This window comes from Pipistrellus kuhlii, unplaced genomic scaffold (genome assembly GCF_014108245.1).
Source record: "Pipistrellus kuhlii isolate mPipKuh1 unplaced genomic scaffold, mPipKuh1.p scaffold_m20_p_15, whole genome shotgun sequence".
NCBI lineage: Eukaryota > Metazoa > Chordata > Mammalia > Chiroptera > Vespertilionidae > Pipistrellus > Pipistrellus kuhlii.
Genome location: NW_023425460.1, coordinates 10,824,956 through 10,841,703, shown reverse-complemented (window position 1 = coordinate 10,841,703; position 16,748 = coordinate 10,824,956). Strand labels below are relative to the sequence as shown.

The 16,748-nt window shown below is 52.6% G+C and overlaps 1 protein-coding gene across 1 annotated transcript; it reads right to left on the bottom strand.

Moving 5' to 3' along the window:
• Positions 1 to 3,283: 3,283 nt before the first annotated feature.
• NODAL (nodal growth differentiation factor) lies at positions 3,284 to 11,054 on the bottom strand. Its single transcript, XM_036438236.1, has 3 exons — positions 10,862 to 11,054; positions 5,682 to 6,379; positions 3,284 to 3,473 (listed from the first exon to the last, which is right to left on the bottom strand). Exons 1-3 carry the CDS (start codon positions 11,052 to 11,054, stop codon positions 3,321 to 3,323), a joined length of 1,044 nt encoding a protein of 347 aa, XP_036294129.1. The 3' UTR covers positions 3,284 to 3,320.
• Positions 11,055 to 16,748: the final 5,694 nt, after the last annotated feature.

Here is a 16,748-nt window from a genome sequence, read left to right as displayed (position 1 = left end):
CTCAGCACGTGTTAGGAATCCATCATATCTGGTGTCTTAAAATAGACCAGGCTGTGCTGCATAGCATTGGATTCCTTGCTATTATTAATCCAGTGAGGCTCACACATTAGTATTGAGAACAAGTATCCTCTCATGCTTCAGATGCAGTGAAGTCCGCAGGATAAAATGACTTGAGGTGTGTTCCCGTCAGAACAGCCTAGATCAGCGGTCGCCAGCCAGTGGCCCGCAGACCGCTGGTGGTCCGTGAGGCCTGAAAGGTTAGAGGGTTCGCTCAGGCTGTGGAGCCAGAGGCCAGATTCCAGCTCTGCTGCATAGTAGCCGCATTCCTGCCAACAGGGAGTCTGGGCCCTGGTTTCCTTCTCTAATGTAGGGTTCTGGTCATCTTTCCTAGGTGGTTGTGAGGCTCAAGTAAGGTGGGAAAGGAAGCACTAGCCCAGTGCCTTGTACATCGTGGTCAGTAAAGCACTCAAGCACAGCTCAGTTGGCCTGGCACCAGAGCTCAGTCGGCTCCCGAGTAAGCAAATTTGGGAGGGGCCAGGCCTGAAGACTCTGTAAGGGCCAAATAATTGTGAAGGTACTCTCATACATACCTGACTCTGCCCCAAAGGCAAGTAGGATATGAACCTCAAAGGCAACTCTGGGTATAGGGGTAAGGGTTTTGCTGCTAATAAAAGAGGCTTTAGAAGACGGGAGATGAACTCCTGACTATGGTGCTATGCGAAACACGTCTGTGTTTCTGCTTCTCTCTGTCCTTTCTCCACCCTTACTGGCAACTTCCCCAGCCAAGGAGAACAGTGCACCTGATTTTCCCCACTCACCTACTGACTTGGCACTGCTCTAGAAACAGAAGTAGGCCTTTGCCTTGAGAGCGAGGTAAGGTACCTCTGTTCTATAAAAGCCCCTTCCTGCCCCCCAGGTTAGGACAGGACTCCGTTATCAAGAGGTAGTATGTCCTTCAACTTACAAAGTGTTCACCAGCACACAGGGTCAACCATGGAGCTGTGTAGCTAGGCTTGGCCCTTAAATACCTCTGGCGAGACAGCAGGATATCCCTGCTGCTGACACCAAACCGAGTTTTCAGCAGGGGTCAGAAGAAGGTAGCTCCACTCGTTTGTGCCTGCATCTTCTGCTTACCATGAGGCAATGCCTTGTCCTCTGTGAGGTTCGGTCTCTGAGTTAGAGCTGCAAAGGAGACTCGCCCACAAGCCATAGCCACAAAATAGTGTGACCTGCTCTCTTGGCCCCCGCCATGGAACTATTGGGCACCTACTTAGTAAAGATGCTCTCAAGTTCCTGGATGGGATTATCTCCCCCAAGAAGTTCAGTTTGGTAGTGGAAGGAGAGTTCTGGTTCCAAAGCTAGGGCGGCAAAGACCTCTGCTATTAAGGACAGTGCCCCCGGGGCTCGAGACCAAAGCTCGGGTCTGGGTCCTGCCACTCCTAACTGTGTGGTCAGGCCACTAGGTCTCCCTGGGGTCTCATTTAGGAAAGAGAATGGGACAAAAACTGACCTCACAAGGCCCTTCCAGGAATCAGATGCAGAATCCCATTGTGATCGGAATTATGGGCAGGGCAGGTCTGTTCCCACTCCAGGAAATGAGCCGCTGAGTCAGGGCATTGAGGTTTCTCAGGCCCAGGCCTGGCTCTAGCCTAACCAACCCTGCCTGAGCCAGGATTACTATCCTAACTCAACCAAGGCTACATGTCTGAACTCAGCAAGGGTCCTCACGTGATTGGGATCACTTCCCAAAGATGGCTTCTTGGTGAGGCAGGTGCACTCACATTCCCAACAAAAGGGCCCCTTGCCCTGCCAAACAAAGAAATATATAGCTCATCCTAGCCAGTTTGGCTCAGTGGGTAGAACATCCGCTCTTGGACTGAAGGGCTGTGGGTTCAATTCCCGTTCAAGGGCACGTACCTCAGTTGTAGGCTGGATCCCATCCCAAGGTGCATAACGGAGGGAACCGATAGATGTGTCTCTCGCATTGATGTTTCTCTCTGTCTCTCCCCCCTCCTTCTCTAAAAAACCAATGGAAACATGTCCCAGGTTGAGGAATAACAAATATATATAAAAATTTATTTCCCCCATTTTGGCAGTGCTGATAAGAGAAATTGCTGCCTTTGGGGTCTTTTCATCCAGAAGGCAAAAAGACCTGTGTTTGGTGGGAGAGCTCCCTACAAGAAAGCTATGTTCCTTTCGCTGTGCTGCTGTGAGAAACCTGGAATTAAGGCAATCTTAGAACCCTGGGCAGCAAAAGCTGATAAAGGATAGATAACGGGATGGCAGGGCCTGGCTTAGCAGGCTTTGTAGGGAGATGGGATAAAGCCTAACTTACAGCTCGTGGCTCTTCTGAGCCTCCCAACAGACATTTCACAGGAATGCATTTAGGATCCACCTGCTTTCCTGTCACAGGATAAGGCTGGTAGTGAATTACTCACGTGAGGGACAAGGGCCACACAGCTTCTCAGCAGCTGAGCTGTGATCATAACCCAAATCTGCAGAGCATTCACCCCTATGGACAGGAAGTTCAGGGCCTCATCAATAGCACGCATTGAGAGACGGAGGTGAACTGTCACCAGCTTTAATAGACTCGGGGGGGGGGGGGGAGATGGGAGGGGGTCTGAGGGCCCATCTGCTGTAGTCCAAAGTGGCCAGCTCTCTGGGACGAGTCCTGCCTCTCCCTCCAAAGGCACCAACGGGCCTAGAAGGACTCTGCAGTGGCTTTATGACTGTACAGCTCATTAGCAGAGATCCACTTCAGGAAGCCTGGACGAGGCCAACAGATTGCTACTGGCCAGCCAGAAAGATGTGGGCCCCTCGCCCAGCCTGAGGCAACCGGAGCCAACGGACTTTTTTTTTTTTTTTTTCCCAACGGACTTTTTAAAATTTAACTCAGGGATGCTTCATCTTGGGGGTGGGGGTGGCAGAGACCACTTTCAAGAATACATAAAAGGCACAGACAACCTTGTCCCCACCTCAGAAATGCATATATGCCGCCCCAACGTTTACATACAATTTCCTGGAGGGCACAGGTTTAAAAAGGCAGGTCAGGTCTCTTCATTAGTGCTTCCGCTCGCCACTGTCTGTCCAGCAAAGAGAAAACCTAGCAAGGCTGCCTCCCAGGCTCCCCCTCTCGCTCCTGATGGCCTCTGTGTAGCCAGACTCGAGGGCCTACGTTTGCAGTGTGGACAGCCTCCTCCTCATGCCTGGTGGACAGGGCAGCCTTCCCATTACTTCTTCGCGTTGGATCGGATGGTCGTGTCTTCCAGGAGCCCCCCAGCCTTCGGGGGAACGGGCAAAACCAGCGCCCCTCCAGGACCTCAGAGGCACCCACATTCTTCCACAATCATGTCTTTATGATGCTCCAGAAGGACTCTGCCGTTGTCCACATACAGCATGCTCAACGGCCTGGTCTTCACGGGGGCACAGCAGGTGGAAGGGACGCGGTGGGGCTGGTACCGCTTCAGCAGACTCTGAAAAGGGAGGAGAGGGGTTAGTTCGACACTCAGGTCAGAACAGGCCATTTCTGGATAAAGTGTGAAGAAGATACCGAGAGTCTAGATCAGTGACTGGGTGCAAAAAACAGAAAATTGTTTTTCGTAGAGGAATCGGCATGCCAATACCTCATCCACGCTAACTTCTAAAATCGCTTCTGCACCGAAACCGGTTTGGCTCAGCTGTAGAGCGTTGGTCTGCGAACTGAAGGGTCCCAGGTTCGATTCCGGTCAGGGGCATGTACATTGGTTGCGGGCACATCCCCGGTGGAGGGTGTGCAGGAGGCAGCTGGTCAATGTTTCTCTCTCATCGTCGTTTCTAGTTCTCTATCTCTCTCCCTTCCTCTCTGTAAAAAAATCAATAAAATATATTAAAAAAATAATAAAATCACTTCTGCTTTTTTAAAGCATCTTTCAAAGAGTAGATTCTAAAAGCTGTATCTGGGTAGAACAGTAGTTAACTTATATGCTCTCCTATTATTATAGTCTAGAGTGAATACCAGTTTATAAAATATTCCAAGAAACTCCTGGTGTAGTTCCAAGAATATGAGGCAGAAGAGAGTCATGTGGAAATTCTTGTGGGACTTGTGTTGCCCGGAGAAGGGCAAGCAGAGTCCATGGGAGGAAAGGTAACTGCCCCCTGGCCCTGTGGCCCAGCAACATCCTCTCAGGTCAGAGTTGGCAACTGGGAAAACCTGGGTCTCTGTGGCTCCCTCTGGCCTCGCTGCAGGTGGGTTGGTGGAGTGAAGTGGGGCCTGAGAGAGGTTTGTGAGGGCCTCTGCCAGGGATAGGTCCTCTGGGCTGGCCCCCACCAGTACCTCCCTTGCACAAGCTCAGCTCACATGCTCCCCAGCGCCTCTGAACCCTGCCTGAGGGTTGGCATGGAGGATGCCCTCTAGGGCAGCGGTTGCCGACCGGTGGTTTGAGGTGCAAAAGATTGGCCACCGCTGCTCTAGGGCAAGAGATTCTCAGTCTAGCTTCTTGGAGTAAATAGAAACACGCTATGACCTGTGAGAGCAGGGAAGGGCTACCTAAATGTCAGGGTCGTTATATTAGCCTCTATTCTTTTTTAAAGTCCTCACTTGATGTAGAGAGAGGTGAAGTGGCCCTGACGGAGGACGGAACCCAAAACCTGGGTATGTGCCTTGACTGGAAATTGAACCCACAGCCTTTTGGTGTATGGGGCCACACTCCAACCAGTTGAGCCACCCAGCCAAGAATAGCCTCTGTTCTCTACTCTCTCCAGCTCATTCTCTTGCCACTCCTCTCCCTCCAACACCTTCTAGAACTTGGGCTGATTAATGACACTGGTGGTAGGTAGTCTATGGCCTTATCTAACTTCTGCCAGATGGGTACCCAATTCCTATTTTAGGCAGCAAAACTACAGTGGCTGGGGGAGATAGGAGATCAACCGAAGGACTTGTATGCATGCATATAAGCAAAAGCAATGGAGGAAAAACTCGGGGGAGGGGGGCGTGTATGGGCGTGGAGGGGGGGCAATGAAAAGATATGTACACATATAATACCTTAATATATATATATATATATGTATATATATATATACACACACACATATATACAGTGGCTGGGATATTATTATCTCAATCATGGCCCCACCAATGTGGCCCCCATTTCATCAGTGAATCACAGACTTCTAGTAATGATAACAGAACATCTATCAACTACTATACATGCAGTATACATATCATCTCATTTAACACTATAACACTCTATAAAATATCCCCATTTTACATGAGACTCAGAGAGAGAAAGCAACTTGATCAACATTACACGGCTAATAAGTAGGGATCAAACCCAGGCCTCTCTATCCCCAAACCCCAGATGCTGAACTTCCTTTCCTAGACTGTCAGGGTTGGGGAGGAGTTGAAACCCTCTAGTGTGTACCCTCCACCCCTAATTTTATGAAAGACAAGGGAAAGGTCCTAGGAAAGCGATGTGTACAAGACTCCAGGGGGCGTGACCCCATCCACGTAGGCTTTCTGAGGATGCTGAGGTTGGTCCTCTCCATATCCTTAGACCTAGCACACGGCAGGTGCTTGCATAACTGTGCAGGGGTGAATGAACAGCCATTTAATCGCAGAGTTGGAGTCTTCCCCCCGGATCTGGCGGTACAGCCACTTCCCCACAGACTGCCCGCCCTCCTCCCCCCAGGCGCTGGCGTCGCACCTGGATGTACGCGTGGTTGGTGGGGTGGAACTCCTCGCCCACAGGGTTAGGGCACTCGCCCTCGCAGCGATAGGCGTTGTACTGCTTGGGGTAGATGATCCAGGCGCCCCAGCCGATCAGGTTGAAGTCCACCTGGAACTTGACCCTCCGACACAGTTGGCTTCTGTCCGGCAAGTGATGTCTCGGGTGCCTCCTGCCCTTTTCCTGGAAGAGCTGTCCCTCCTGGGCCCGCCAGGAGCTCTCGGCTTCCCACAGCAAGGTGGCGCCACCCAGCCTCCTCTGCTCCGGAGGGAGGTTGGAGTAGAGCAGGAGGAGCACGTTGGAGGCAGGTGGTGTGGGAGGCCGCGGCCAGCATCCTCTGGCCAATTTGGGCTTCTGCTCCCCCAGCTTCCCAGGGTGCTTCAGCCACTTGGAGAGTGGCCTGGTCACCTCCAGGACCATGCTGCCAGAGGAAAAGGTAACCTGGGACAGAGAAACAGTGAACAGTTCCATCCGAAGACGCTCAGGGCAGCCGGCCGGGTCCCGATCCGCCTCCAGCTTCGGCTGGTGGAAGATCTCGATGGAGAGTGGGACGCCCGGGGAGAGGCCCAGGGGGCTGGCCAGCTGCAGCCGGAGCTCAGCCCACTCCAGGTCCTCCTTTTGGCTCAGGAAGGAGAAGTCAAAAGCAAAGGTCCAGTTCTGCCCATCCACCTCCACATCTGAGTGGGGAGAAACAGGAAGGAGGCGGCGTCAGTGGGGACCTCCCGCAGTCTCCATCAGTGTAACCACCGTAGCTCATGTCTAAGCTCTCACCTCAGACGAATCACTTCTCTTACTCCTCACCTTGACCCCGGGAGATGGGCATGTGATTGAACCCGTTTTAGAGACGAGGAAAATTGAGACTCGAAGAAGTTAAATTGCCTGCCCAAGGTGTCATTCTAGGAAAGTGGCAGAGCCAAGAATAAACTTGGGTTTGCCTACCTGAAAAGCCCAAACTCCAAGTCGCTATTCTCCCACTCCCCTTCAAGGCACTCCAAAGCCAGAGAACAAATGGTAAAAATTGGACGAGTTAGTTTCCGTTCCCCTCTACACACACACACACACACACACACACACACCCTAAGGCTGAGCTTTAGATCTAAACCCTGAGCTTTCTGACCTAAACCCTGGGCTTCCAACTCACCCAGTGACCCTGGAGCAATTCACTCGCCAGGCCTCATTTTTTCTCTGGGAAGGGCGGCCTGTCGCACAGGCTCCATGAGGTGGGTATGCAGATCACGGAAAGGCTCGGAGCCCTTGAGGAGGCCCAGGCAACAGAAACCAAGGACTGGCTGCCTTCTTCCTGGCCAGTTTCTCAAGATGGAGGCAGAAACTTCAGGAAGTGTTGGCCACCTTACAAATAGGCTTCTCAAGGCATGCTAAGCTTGACTTTGTGCTGACCTTGCACTTTCCACCCAGCGGTTTCTCCTCTCTACCTGCAGGGCGCTCACTCTCTCCTGCCCCAGTTCACCCACAAGCCCAGGGCAGACACGCCAGCACAGGCAGCCCTATCCCACCCACCCACCCACCCACCACAACTAAGCCCGAAGCGGATGAAAAGGAACGGGAAGCACATTCCATTTATTTTAGTCCTGAACTAATTTGGTCTGATGTCTCGGATGGCATGGGTTTATAAATGTTCAGGCCCCAAAAAGTGACTTTTAACTTTTTTCAGCCCAGTTTCTTCTTTGCAATAGGAATGCCTTACCCACCTCTGCATTATCAGATCCAGGAAAATTCAGACATTTGAGGGTTTATTGCTAAATAAAAGACAAGGGTTATTCATAGAAATAAAAACCCTTTTGTGCATAGATCTGGGAGGTAGTGATGATCTGATTGAGGTCCTTCTGGGCAGACCACGTAACAGTTTATTTATTTATTTATTTATTAGTATAAATTTATTGATTTCAGAGAGGGAGAAAGAGCTAGAAACATCAATGATGAGAGAGAATCATTAATCAGCTGCTTCCTGCACACCCCCAACTGGGGATTGGCCCGAAACTCAGGTATGTGCCCTTGACCAGAACTGAACCAGTGACCCTTTAGTCCACAGGCCAATACTCTATCCACTGAGCCAAACCAGCTAGGGCAGTGGTCGGCAAACTCATTAGTCAACAGAGCCAAATATCAACAGTACAACAATTGAAATTTCTTTTGAGAGCCAGATTTTTTAAACTTCTTCTAACACCACTTCTTCAAAATAGACTCGCTCAGGCCACGGTATTTTGTGGAAGAGCCACACCCAAGGGGCCAGAGAGCCGCATGTGGCTCTCGAGCCGCAGTTTGCCGACCCCTGAGCTAGGGCAACAGTTTATTCTATTTATTTTATTGTCTCACAGAGTATGTTGTGTCAGACAGTAAGTGAATTTCTCTGAGAAATCCAGCCTGCATTAGAAGGGACAATTCCAAGGCTCACCCTCATGGAGCTTTCCCAGCCCACCCTAGTGGCTCCGTTTCACTTTATTCCCACTTCCCTCCTCATTAGCACCTGCAGGGGGCAATAACCGGCCCTTGACTAGCAACTCTCCTCAGAGGTGTGGGGAGGAGGCTGGCATTACCCGCTGCCCATTGGGGCACCGCCTGGCCACCTGGGGACCAGGCCGGGCATGTAGCAACTCCAGGCCACAAGCACCAGGAGTTAACTATCACCTCAAGTATTTACAAATGGCCTTTTGCGGGAAGGCATTCCAGCTCAGAGGGTAGGAGGAGGGGCCCTGATTTCTCCAGCGATGGTTCAAATCCTGCCATTTGCTGTTTAACATTGGGCAGGTTGTTATTATTTGAGGCCTTCTCCGGGCTTCAGTTTCCCCTCTTTGTAAAAGGGAAGTGGTGACAGCATCCACTGGGATGTTGAGAATACTGAGTCAATGTCAAGTCTTTATCTAGCACAACCACCCAAGTGCAATATAGACAGACACTGGCTGTCATCAACCGCCTTTGCCCAGGTCCACAGTTAAAATGAAGGTGGAGAGGTCGTCTGTCACCGGGATGGGCGGTGTGTACGGAGGGAGGGCGGGAAATGACTCCTTCCTGCAGGAGAACCTTGAGACTCCTCAACCCCACCGCCAGCCAAGGGCTCCCTGGGACACAGTGCTGGAAGGTTCATCTTAGAATAGGAGTGCCTACTCTTTTGGGAGTCGTGGATGCCTGATGAAAGCTAAGAATGTGCCCTGGCCGGTTTGGCTCAGTGGATAGAGTGCGGCCTGTTCGCTGAAGGGTTTGATGGCAGCCGAGGGCATGCACCTCGGTTGCAGGCTCGATCCCGGCCCTGGTTGGGGCGCATGTGGAGTAACCAATCGATGTGTTTCTCTCACATTGGTGCTCCACTCTCTCTAAAAACCAGGAGGAAAATATCCTGGGGTGGCAATTAACAATAAACAATACACAAATAAGCAAATAAAATGTAAAGAAAAAAGGTAAGGATGCTTTTCTCAGAAAAAACCCCACAAAACTATATCTCCCGCTTATGTAATAAAAGTGATTTGGGCTGCCCTCATGCCAAGTGTTTTATAATCACGGGCTCCTTTAAACCAGGGACACACAGATGTAAAGCCTATTTGGTAAGAAGACTCCAACCCACACCCATGTCAGCCCTCCTGGTGCAGCTGACAAACAAACCCAGGAAAAAAAAAAAGGGGGGGTTTAGGGCAATCCCTCCTCCTCAGGCTCTCTCCAGCCAGGCGGTTCTCACAGCTTTAAAAAATGAAGCGATTCACAGCAATGGGCATGTACTTAATGCCACTGTGCACTTAAAAGCAGGCAAAATGGCCCGTTTTTGTTATGTATATTTCACCACACACACACAAATGAGGCGGAAAGAAAGCCAGCTCCCCACTTTGCAAAAGAGGAAACTGGAGAAATCAAGTCAAGTGCCAGGGACACCTTGGGAATCAGGAGGCGGGGTTTGAGGGGCAACGACTCAGTTCTCCTGACTCCACCGAGTCTAACAAGCTCCCCAACTTCGGGAAAAGGGGACCTGAAAAGTGCGACCCGCCCCCCCCCCCCCCCAAACCCCGCAGTGTCCGGGCGGAGGGGCCGAGCACTCGGTACCTTTCAAATTGTCCTGCCCCCCGGGTGTCCCTTGTCTGGCTGGTCCCCAGATGACCCTCCCGGAGAGGGTCACCAGCTGTCTGACCCGAGACTGGGCAGGCCCGGGACCGCAGGAGGCCAGCGGGGGGCCGGGCAGATCAGATTGTCGGATGTGGATTTCGCCGCGGCCCCGGGAGGGCCGTCTAGCCCCGGCCGGCGGCGGGAGGGCCGGCGGCGGGGGGCGCGGGGCGGCGGGAGTCCCCGCACACCCCGGGCGCCAGGATGTGGATTGCGCGGGGAGAGGGGACCCCGCGGGAAGGGACACCGAGGGAAGGGCTCTCTGTGTTCAACCCCCCCTCCCCCCCCGCCCCGCAGCCCCAGTGCACCCCGAACGGTCCTGGAGGGAGAAGCCCCCAGGTCACCACGGCCATCACCGCCCTCCCTCCCCTCCCCGTGCCCCCTCCAAATCTACGCTCTGAACCCGTGGTACCGGGGATACGGACACCTCCCAGCCTGGCCTGGAGTACCCAACCCGGCCTCGCTTCTCGACTTGGGGGGTCCCACCTCTACCCCCACACCTCTGGGTCCTAATGCCGAAGGCTACGTTTTGGAGACCCTGCCTCCATCCGGAGACTCCCAACGCCGCAACGGTACCCATCAGCCTCGCTCTCCAAACCAAAAAAGTTGGACAAAATCATTGCAGCAAAACGAAGGCCCATTGATGGCTATTCCTGGTTCTGTGCTCAGCGGGGTTTGGTGCTTTGTCATCCAGCCTTGTCTCACCCCGCCCTGGTCAGGGCAATATCCATTCCCCTGCGACAGGTGCGCAAACGGGGGCGCAAAACAGACGGGAAGTGGCGCCATCGGGTTCCCACTTAGGGTGCCGCGCTAGACCCACAGAAACCAAGACCCGGGACCCACACAAACCAAGACCCGGGACCCACATAAACCAAGACCCGGGACTCAGCGGTCTCTGTGGGGGACCCGCCCCGAGCGCCACAATCCCGCCACCCGCCAGCCCTGCGCCCCAGCCCCAAGTCGTCGAGAAACCCCCAGATCCACGACTCGGGGAGTCCCCACCCCCGGCACCCTCGGCTCCACCCCGCTCTCCTCCCGGGAGGCGGGCGGCCTACCTTGCGCCTGCAGGCTGCGGATGATGTCCGCCTGCGGCGGGTCGCGGTACAGGCTCAGCATGTAGGCCAGAGGGGACGGCGACGAGGGCTGCCCCCGCGCGTGGAGGGGCACCGCGGCCCCCGAGGCGGCGCCGGCCAGGAGCAGCGCCCTCCAGACGTGCAGCAGGAGGAAGGTGGGCCGGGGGGCGTGCATGGTGGTGGGCTGGCCGGGCGGGGGAGCGGAGCCTGACCCTCCTTATATCCTGGGTCTGCCTAGCCGCCCAGCCCCGCCCTACCTCCCTGGGGGAAGCTTTAAGATCTTATACACGCCCTTCGCCCCCCACCCCCACACACCCACCCTGGGGGGTGTCCCCCAGGGAGATCCCCTACTCGGGAGGGCGGGGCCTGAGCCTGGTAGGGAGGAGGCCCACCAATCCCCCGGAGGAGCCCAAAGGTCCATGGACCATCCAGTTTGCAGGGTCTGGGCACCCTGGCGCTCTAGGTGTTATTTCCCAGACAGAGCAGATTGCGGCCTGCAAACTCCCAGGTCAGCATTGTGGCTTCGGTGCTCCATTCACCTGGGATCCCTGCCCTTTCCGGTCCCTCCAGCCTCCAGAGGTTATGTCTGGCTCAGCAAGGAGCAGGTAGGGAATGGTGGTGGAGCTGGTCCACCAGAGGATGAATGGACCACAGGGGCCTGTGATGGTCAGCCCAGCCCCGCCCAGCAGCCTTCCCGGACGCTGTCCAGATGGACTCTGGAAGCACCCCTGGCCTTATCTGGCGGGGCCCATGTGGAGGGTCAGCCTGGGGTGAACTACTGGGTCCTCAGGATTGCTGGAGCTCCAGACGAAGGCCCACAGGGTTCTGCTTCCAATATGTAAGTGCTCTCCTGAGAAAGACAGAGGGCAGGGCCACCAGTATGAAGACCGGACTTCTCCACCGGAGAAAGGAACGTGTTTCTGCTGAAGCTGGAGCCGAGCCCAGCTGCCGGGTGATCCCGGCCCCCTCAGTGCCTGTGGTGGCTTCGGGCTCTCCCCTTCACAGGCATACATCGCCGGGGCCCTCAGGAGAAAGGTGACGTCCAGGCCGGCAGCCGCTGTCTGCCCCGGCAGGTCCCTCAGGAGACCTGGGTTTTCGCTCGGCACCTCTCACTTCTGGCTCTCGGGGGCCCTGCTTTCCTCATCAGCTCAAGTGAGAGAGATCCTTGCCTGGCCTCCCTTCCAGGTGCTAAGTCAGATCCCGGCTGGAATCACCTTTAAAGAAATGTAAATCCCTGCCCTGCATCAGGTTTGAACTGCTTTCCTCCACTCAGGAGGGTCCCCCCACCCCCATGTCCTTTTCTAGCCAACCAGCACATTAGCAGTTGGTTAGCGTTTACTGAAGCGCCATGTGCCACACACACCTTGGTTTCTTTCACAGGTCGCCTCCAGCTCCCAAGAGCCACAGCTCAGCCCTGCCCAAGTGTTAGACGGTGGAAGGAGGCCCAGCAGGCTGCAGCCCTGTGTGGGGCGGACACCATCCCACCCAGCAGGAAGGGAGCTGGCCGAGGGCAGGCCTGGGTTGCAGACCTGCGCAGACCATGGGCCTGGACGATCTGCGCAGCCGGCCGGCAGCCAGCTCCTTAAGGCTGGGGCCTGGCCTGCTCGGGGTGCTCTCCCCACAGCGCGGGTCACAGAGGAAGCCAGTAAGCCTTGGCTCAGTGAAGAATCAGTGAGCGGCGCTGTGCCTGGACTTGCCTGAGGAAAAGTATCACCAGGAGTGCTTGTCACACTACTGATTCCAGAGGCCCAGTCCAGATCTCCAGAATTGTAATGTGAAGAGAGGGCTTTTTCTACATTTTAACAGGCACTCCCTTAATAATTTTTTAAAATTGATTTTAGAGAGGAAGAGGGAGGGATAGAGAGATAGAAACATCAATGATGAAAGGAGAATCTGCCGAAACCGGTTTGGCTCAGTGGTAGAGCGTCGGTCTGCGGACTGAAAGGTCCCAGGTTCGATTCCGGTCAAGGGCATGTACATTGGTTGCGGGCACATCCCCGGTAGGGGGTGTGCAAGAGGCAGCTGGTCAATGTTTCTCTCTCATCGACATTTCTAGTTCTCTATCCCTCTTTCCTTCTCTCTGTAAAAAATCAATAAAATATATTAAAAAAGAAAAAAAAGAAAGAAAGAAGAATCATGGATTGGCTGCCTCCCCCCCCCCCCCCCCCCCCAGGCCTGTGCCCTCACGGGGCATCGAACCTCCTATTTCAAAGGTCAACATCAACCATTGAGCCACACTGTCCAGGCACCTCCCCCTGATTCCTATCAGACAACTTTGAGAACCTGGGTGGGCTGGGGTTCTTCTAGTTATGGTTTGGAAACTACCTCTCCTCATATATAAAGCATAACTGGGGAATACCTCCTTTCATGGAGAGTAATTGAAACAAATCCCAAAATGAGTTGCAAGCTCCAAAACCTGGCGTATTTGTAAAGCTTTGTGCATTTGGATATTAGTGTGGTTGTCACCCAACTTCTCCAGCCTGGAGGCTTGCTGGCTGGGTGCTGTCAGCCCCAGCCCTCTGCCTCAGACCCCTCCTCACAGGCAGAAGGCAACCTAACCCAGGTTATGAATATATTCATGAAAAACGATGATGGGTTGTGGTAAATTCTGTGGAAGCCCCTGACAAGGATATGGGAACCAAGAATGACAACACAGGGGAGGGGTGCATAGCAAGACTGAGGTATAGGAGTCAGCCTCCCCAATACCCAGATCTCCCAAACCCCTTGTGTCCTAGAACCCAGGTGGTCCCTGTTTAAACAGGGACCTCAGCACAGAGCACTTTACCACCAAGACTGGGGAAGGAAGGGAAAGGATGATCTATCTACTTCCCATACTGGACCAGAAGATCCTTTTTTTTTTTTTTTAATTGATTTTTTTTTTTTTCAAAGAGGAAGGGAGAGGGATAGAGAGCTAGAAACATGATGAGAGAGAAACATTGATCAGCTGCCTCTTGCACATCCCCCACTGGGTACATGTCCTTGACCGGAATCGAACCTGGGACCCTTCAGTCCGAAGGCCGAGGCTCTATCCACTGAACCAAACCGGTCCCGGCTGGACCAGAAGATTCTTGAAATTAAGGATACAGCTTTATTCATCCCTTGTCCTTTGCACTATGTAGCATATAATAGATGGTCAAAAAATGTTTCAGTTAAAATAAATGCTAATCACAATAGTTACTACCTCATTGAGAGAAAATATTTTAATATACAAATAAATAAAGCAAACATATTAGAATATATATAGAATCCCTAAACACATGTTAGACTTCCATTTTCAACTCTGAAAGAGCTTGTAAATTATCACTGTTTTTAAAAAATATATATATATTTTATTGATTTTGTACATAGAGGAAGGGAGAAAAATAGAGAGTTAAAAACATGAGAGAGAGTCATCGATCAGCTGCCTCTTACACACCCCCTACTGGGGATGTGCCCGCAGCCAAGGTACATGCCCTTGACCAGAATTGAACCTGGGTCCCTTCAGTCCCCAAGCCGACGCTCTATCCACTGAGCCAAACCGGTTTTGGCATAAATTATCACCCTTATCCTCAGTAGAAAAAGCTGGACAATCTGACAATCAACAATTTTTTTTTTTTTTTTTACCCATCAGAGAACAAGAGTTAATATTAATTGAGCCCCTAATGCAATAGACACTTTACTAATCATTGCATTGATTTTATCATTGTCCCCACTTCAGAGATGAGTAATCAGAGGTTCAGAGGAAACCAGGGTAACTTGTTCAAGGCCACAAATGTACACCAGGAAACGGCCAGTATGAGAAGGGAAGGACCCATGGTCACTCAACCTGTGCTTTTCGCCCTATACCTTCCCCGCAGATGGGAGAAGACATGTGCCTTGCACCGGGACTTAAAGAAACAACAACTTTCAGGTAACAGTCTGGCCTTTCCCAGGGCCCAGGAGCTCAGACAGAACTCATCCGGATGTGTATTGGCCCAGAGCCATGTAGAGGCCTGGAATTACTCTTTGACCGACAAGAGTAACTGTCGAAGCTCATCCATCTCTGAACTCTCTCCTGGAAGAACCCGAGTCTCTGTCACCTCCTCAGGACAGAGGCCAACCGTCACCCTTCTAATTATTATTATTATTTTTTTTAACGCATTTACTCATCCAGGATGATGGGTTTCCTACAAGAAGGACCAGAAGTGCCTTCCTCCCAGGAAGGGAATGACGCCTTCTCACTTCCCCTGCCCCAGACAGGCTGACCCACAGGTCTCCTGACCTGGGAGATAACCCTGAGGGCCATCCCAGCTGGCTGGAGGGCGGAGGGCAAAGTCCCTCCGAGTTCTCAAATGCGTTCCATCAGGCCATCCAGACCCTCTCTTGACAAGAGCTACAATAGGCGGCATGTTTGAGTGCTGGGGCTCTGAGGTCAGGCCGCCAGGAAGCAGAACCTGGAGCCTTCTCTATTGCTACCTGGGCATATTAGACCAGCCTCTTAGCATCTTGGAGCCTCTGCTTCCCACTGTGAAGCGGAGATAAAGAATAGTATCTACTTGACAGGCATGCTCTGAGTAGTAAGTGTGTATTCATTCATTGAATGAAGCTGCTTGTCTATTGCATCTGTGGCAGGTTGACTCCAAGAGCTAGATTATCAGGGAGTCAAGGCAAGAAGCCATTTCAGTCTTGCAACTATTTATTTATTTTTTAAACACATAGGAAATTTTTTTCTTTTTTTAAAAAAAAATATATTTTTATTGATTTCAGAGAAGAAGGGAGAGGGATAGAGAGAGAGAGAGAGAAAGAGACAGAGAGAGAGAGAGACAGAAACACCAATGATGAGAGAGAATCATTGATCAGCTGCCTCCTGCATATCCCCTATTGGGGATCGAGCCCACAACCCAGGCATATGCCCTTGACCAGAATTGAACCTGGGACCTCTCCGTCCGCAGGCTGACCCTCTATCCAGGGGTCTTCAAACTATGGCCCGCGGGCCACATGCGGCCCGCAGAGGAGTCTGATCCGGCCCGCCAGGTTTTTTGGGCAGTGAGCGCAGCCGAGGTGTTACAGTAGGAATTAGTAGTTCATATAGTCCGGCCCTCCAGCTCTCTGAGGGACCGTGATCTGGCCCCCACTTTAAAAAGTTTGAGGACGCCTGAGTCCTAGCCAAACCAGCTAGGGCAGTCCTGCAAATATTTAGTGAGCATTTCCTGTATACCAGTGTGACCCCGGCAGCCTTCACAAATACGTTAGCCACGTGATTCTATTCTCCCCTCAATAAAGCTCTGTGAGGCACTTTGTTAAGCATTTCCCCAGAGATGGGGAAACTGAGGTACGGAGAAGTTAAATAGCACACACTGTGAGGGTAAGAGCATCTGCTTCATTGCGCCCTCCAGTGCCTAGCACAGCCCCTGGCACACAGGAACCCAAGTGTTTGCTAAATGATTGAACGAACTCCATATTCCTGAAGCAGGCTCCCAACACACCTGCACATTTCACACGCCTCTTCTGCTGCATGCAGCCTCCTGCCGGTTCTGCTTTATCCCTCGGGGAAACCCCTACCCACCTATCAAGACACAGCTTAGAAGTCTCTTCTACACACCTATCACTAGCTCCCCAGCGATGTGGTAGAGCCCCCTTCTAAATAACGCTTGGTAGATTATTTGCCCAAACTGTCTTCAGTGGCCACCATCATACTGTAGCTCCCCAGAGGCAGGGAATACTCCTGACTTGCTCCTCTCCAGCCACCAACCCCCTGGTTCATTCCTGACCATCGCTTGCTGTGAGTCAGGGAGGCCGACTCAGACCTGAGAGGTACTGGCTAGGCTGGGCACACTCTCTCTGTGATCTACAACCCCTCCTCCCCTCACAATCCCATTGTCCCCCAAATGTTCTCTAGCCCCATGGAGAC

Coding starts and splice junctions, on each gene's coding strand:
- NODAL (XM_036438236.1), bottom strand. CDS start 11,054: ATGCACGCCCCCCGGCCCACCTTCCTCCTGCTGCACGTCTGGAGGGCG. Junction 6,380..10,861: donor CCGCAGCCTGCAGGCGCAAG/GTAGGCCGCCCG, acceptor CTCCCCACTCAG/ATGTGGAGGTGGATGGGCAG. Junction 3,474..5,681: donor CCAACCACGCGTACATCCAG/GTGCGACGCCAG, acceptor CTCCCTTTTCAG/AGTCTGCTGAAGCGGTACCA.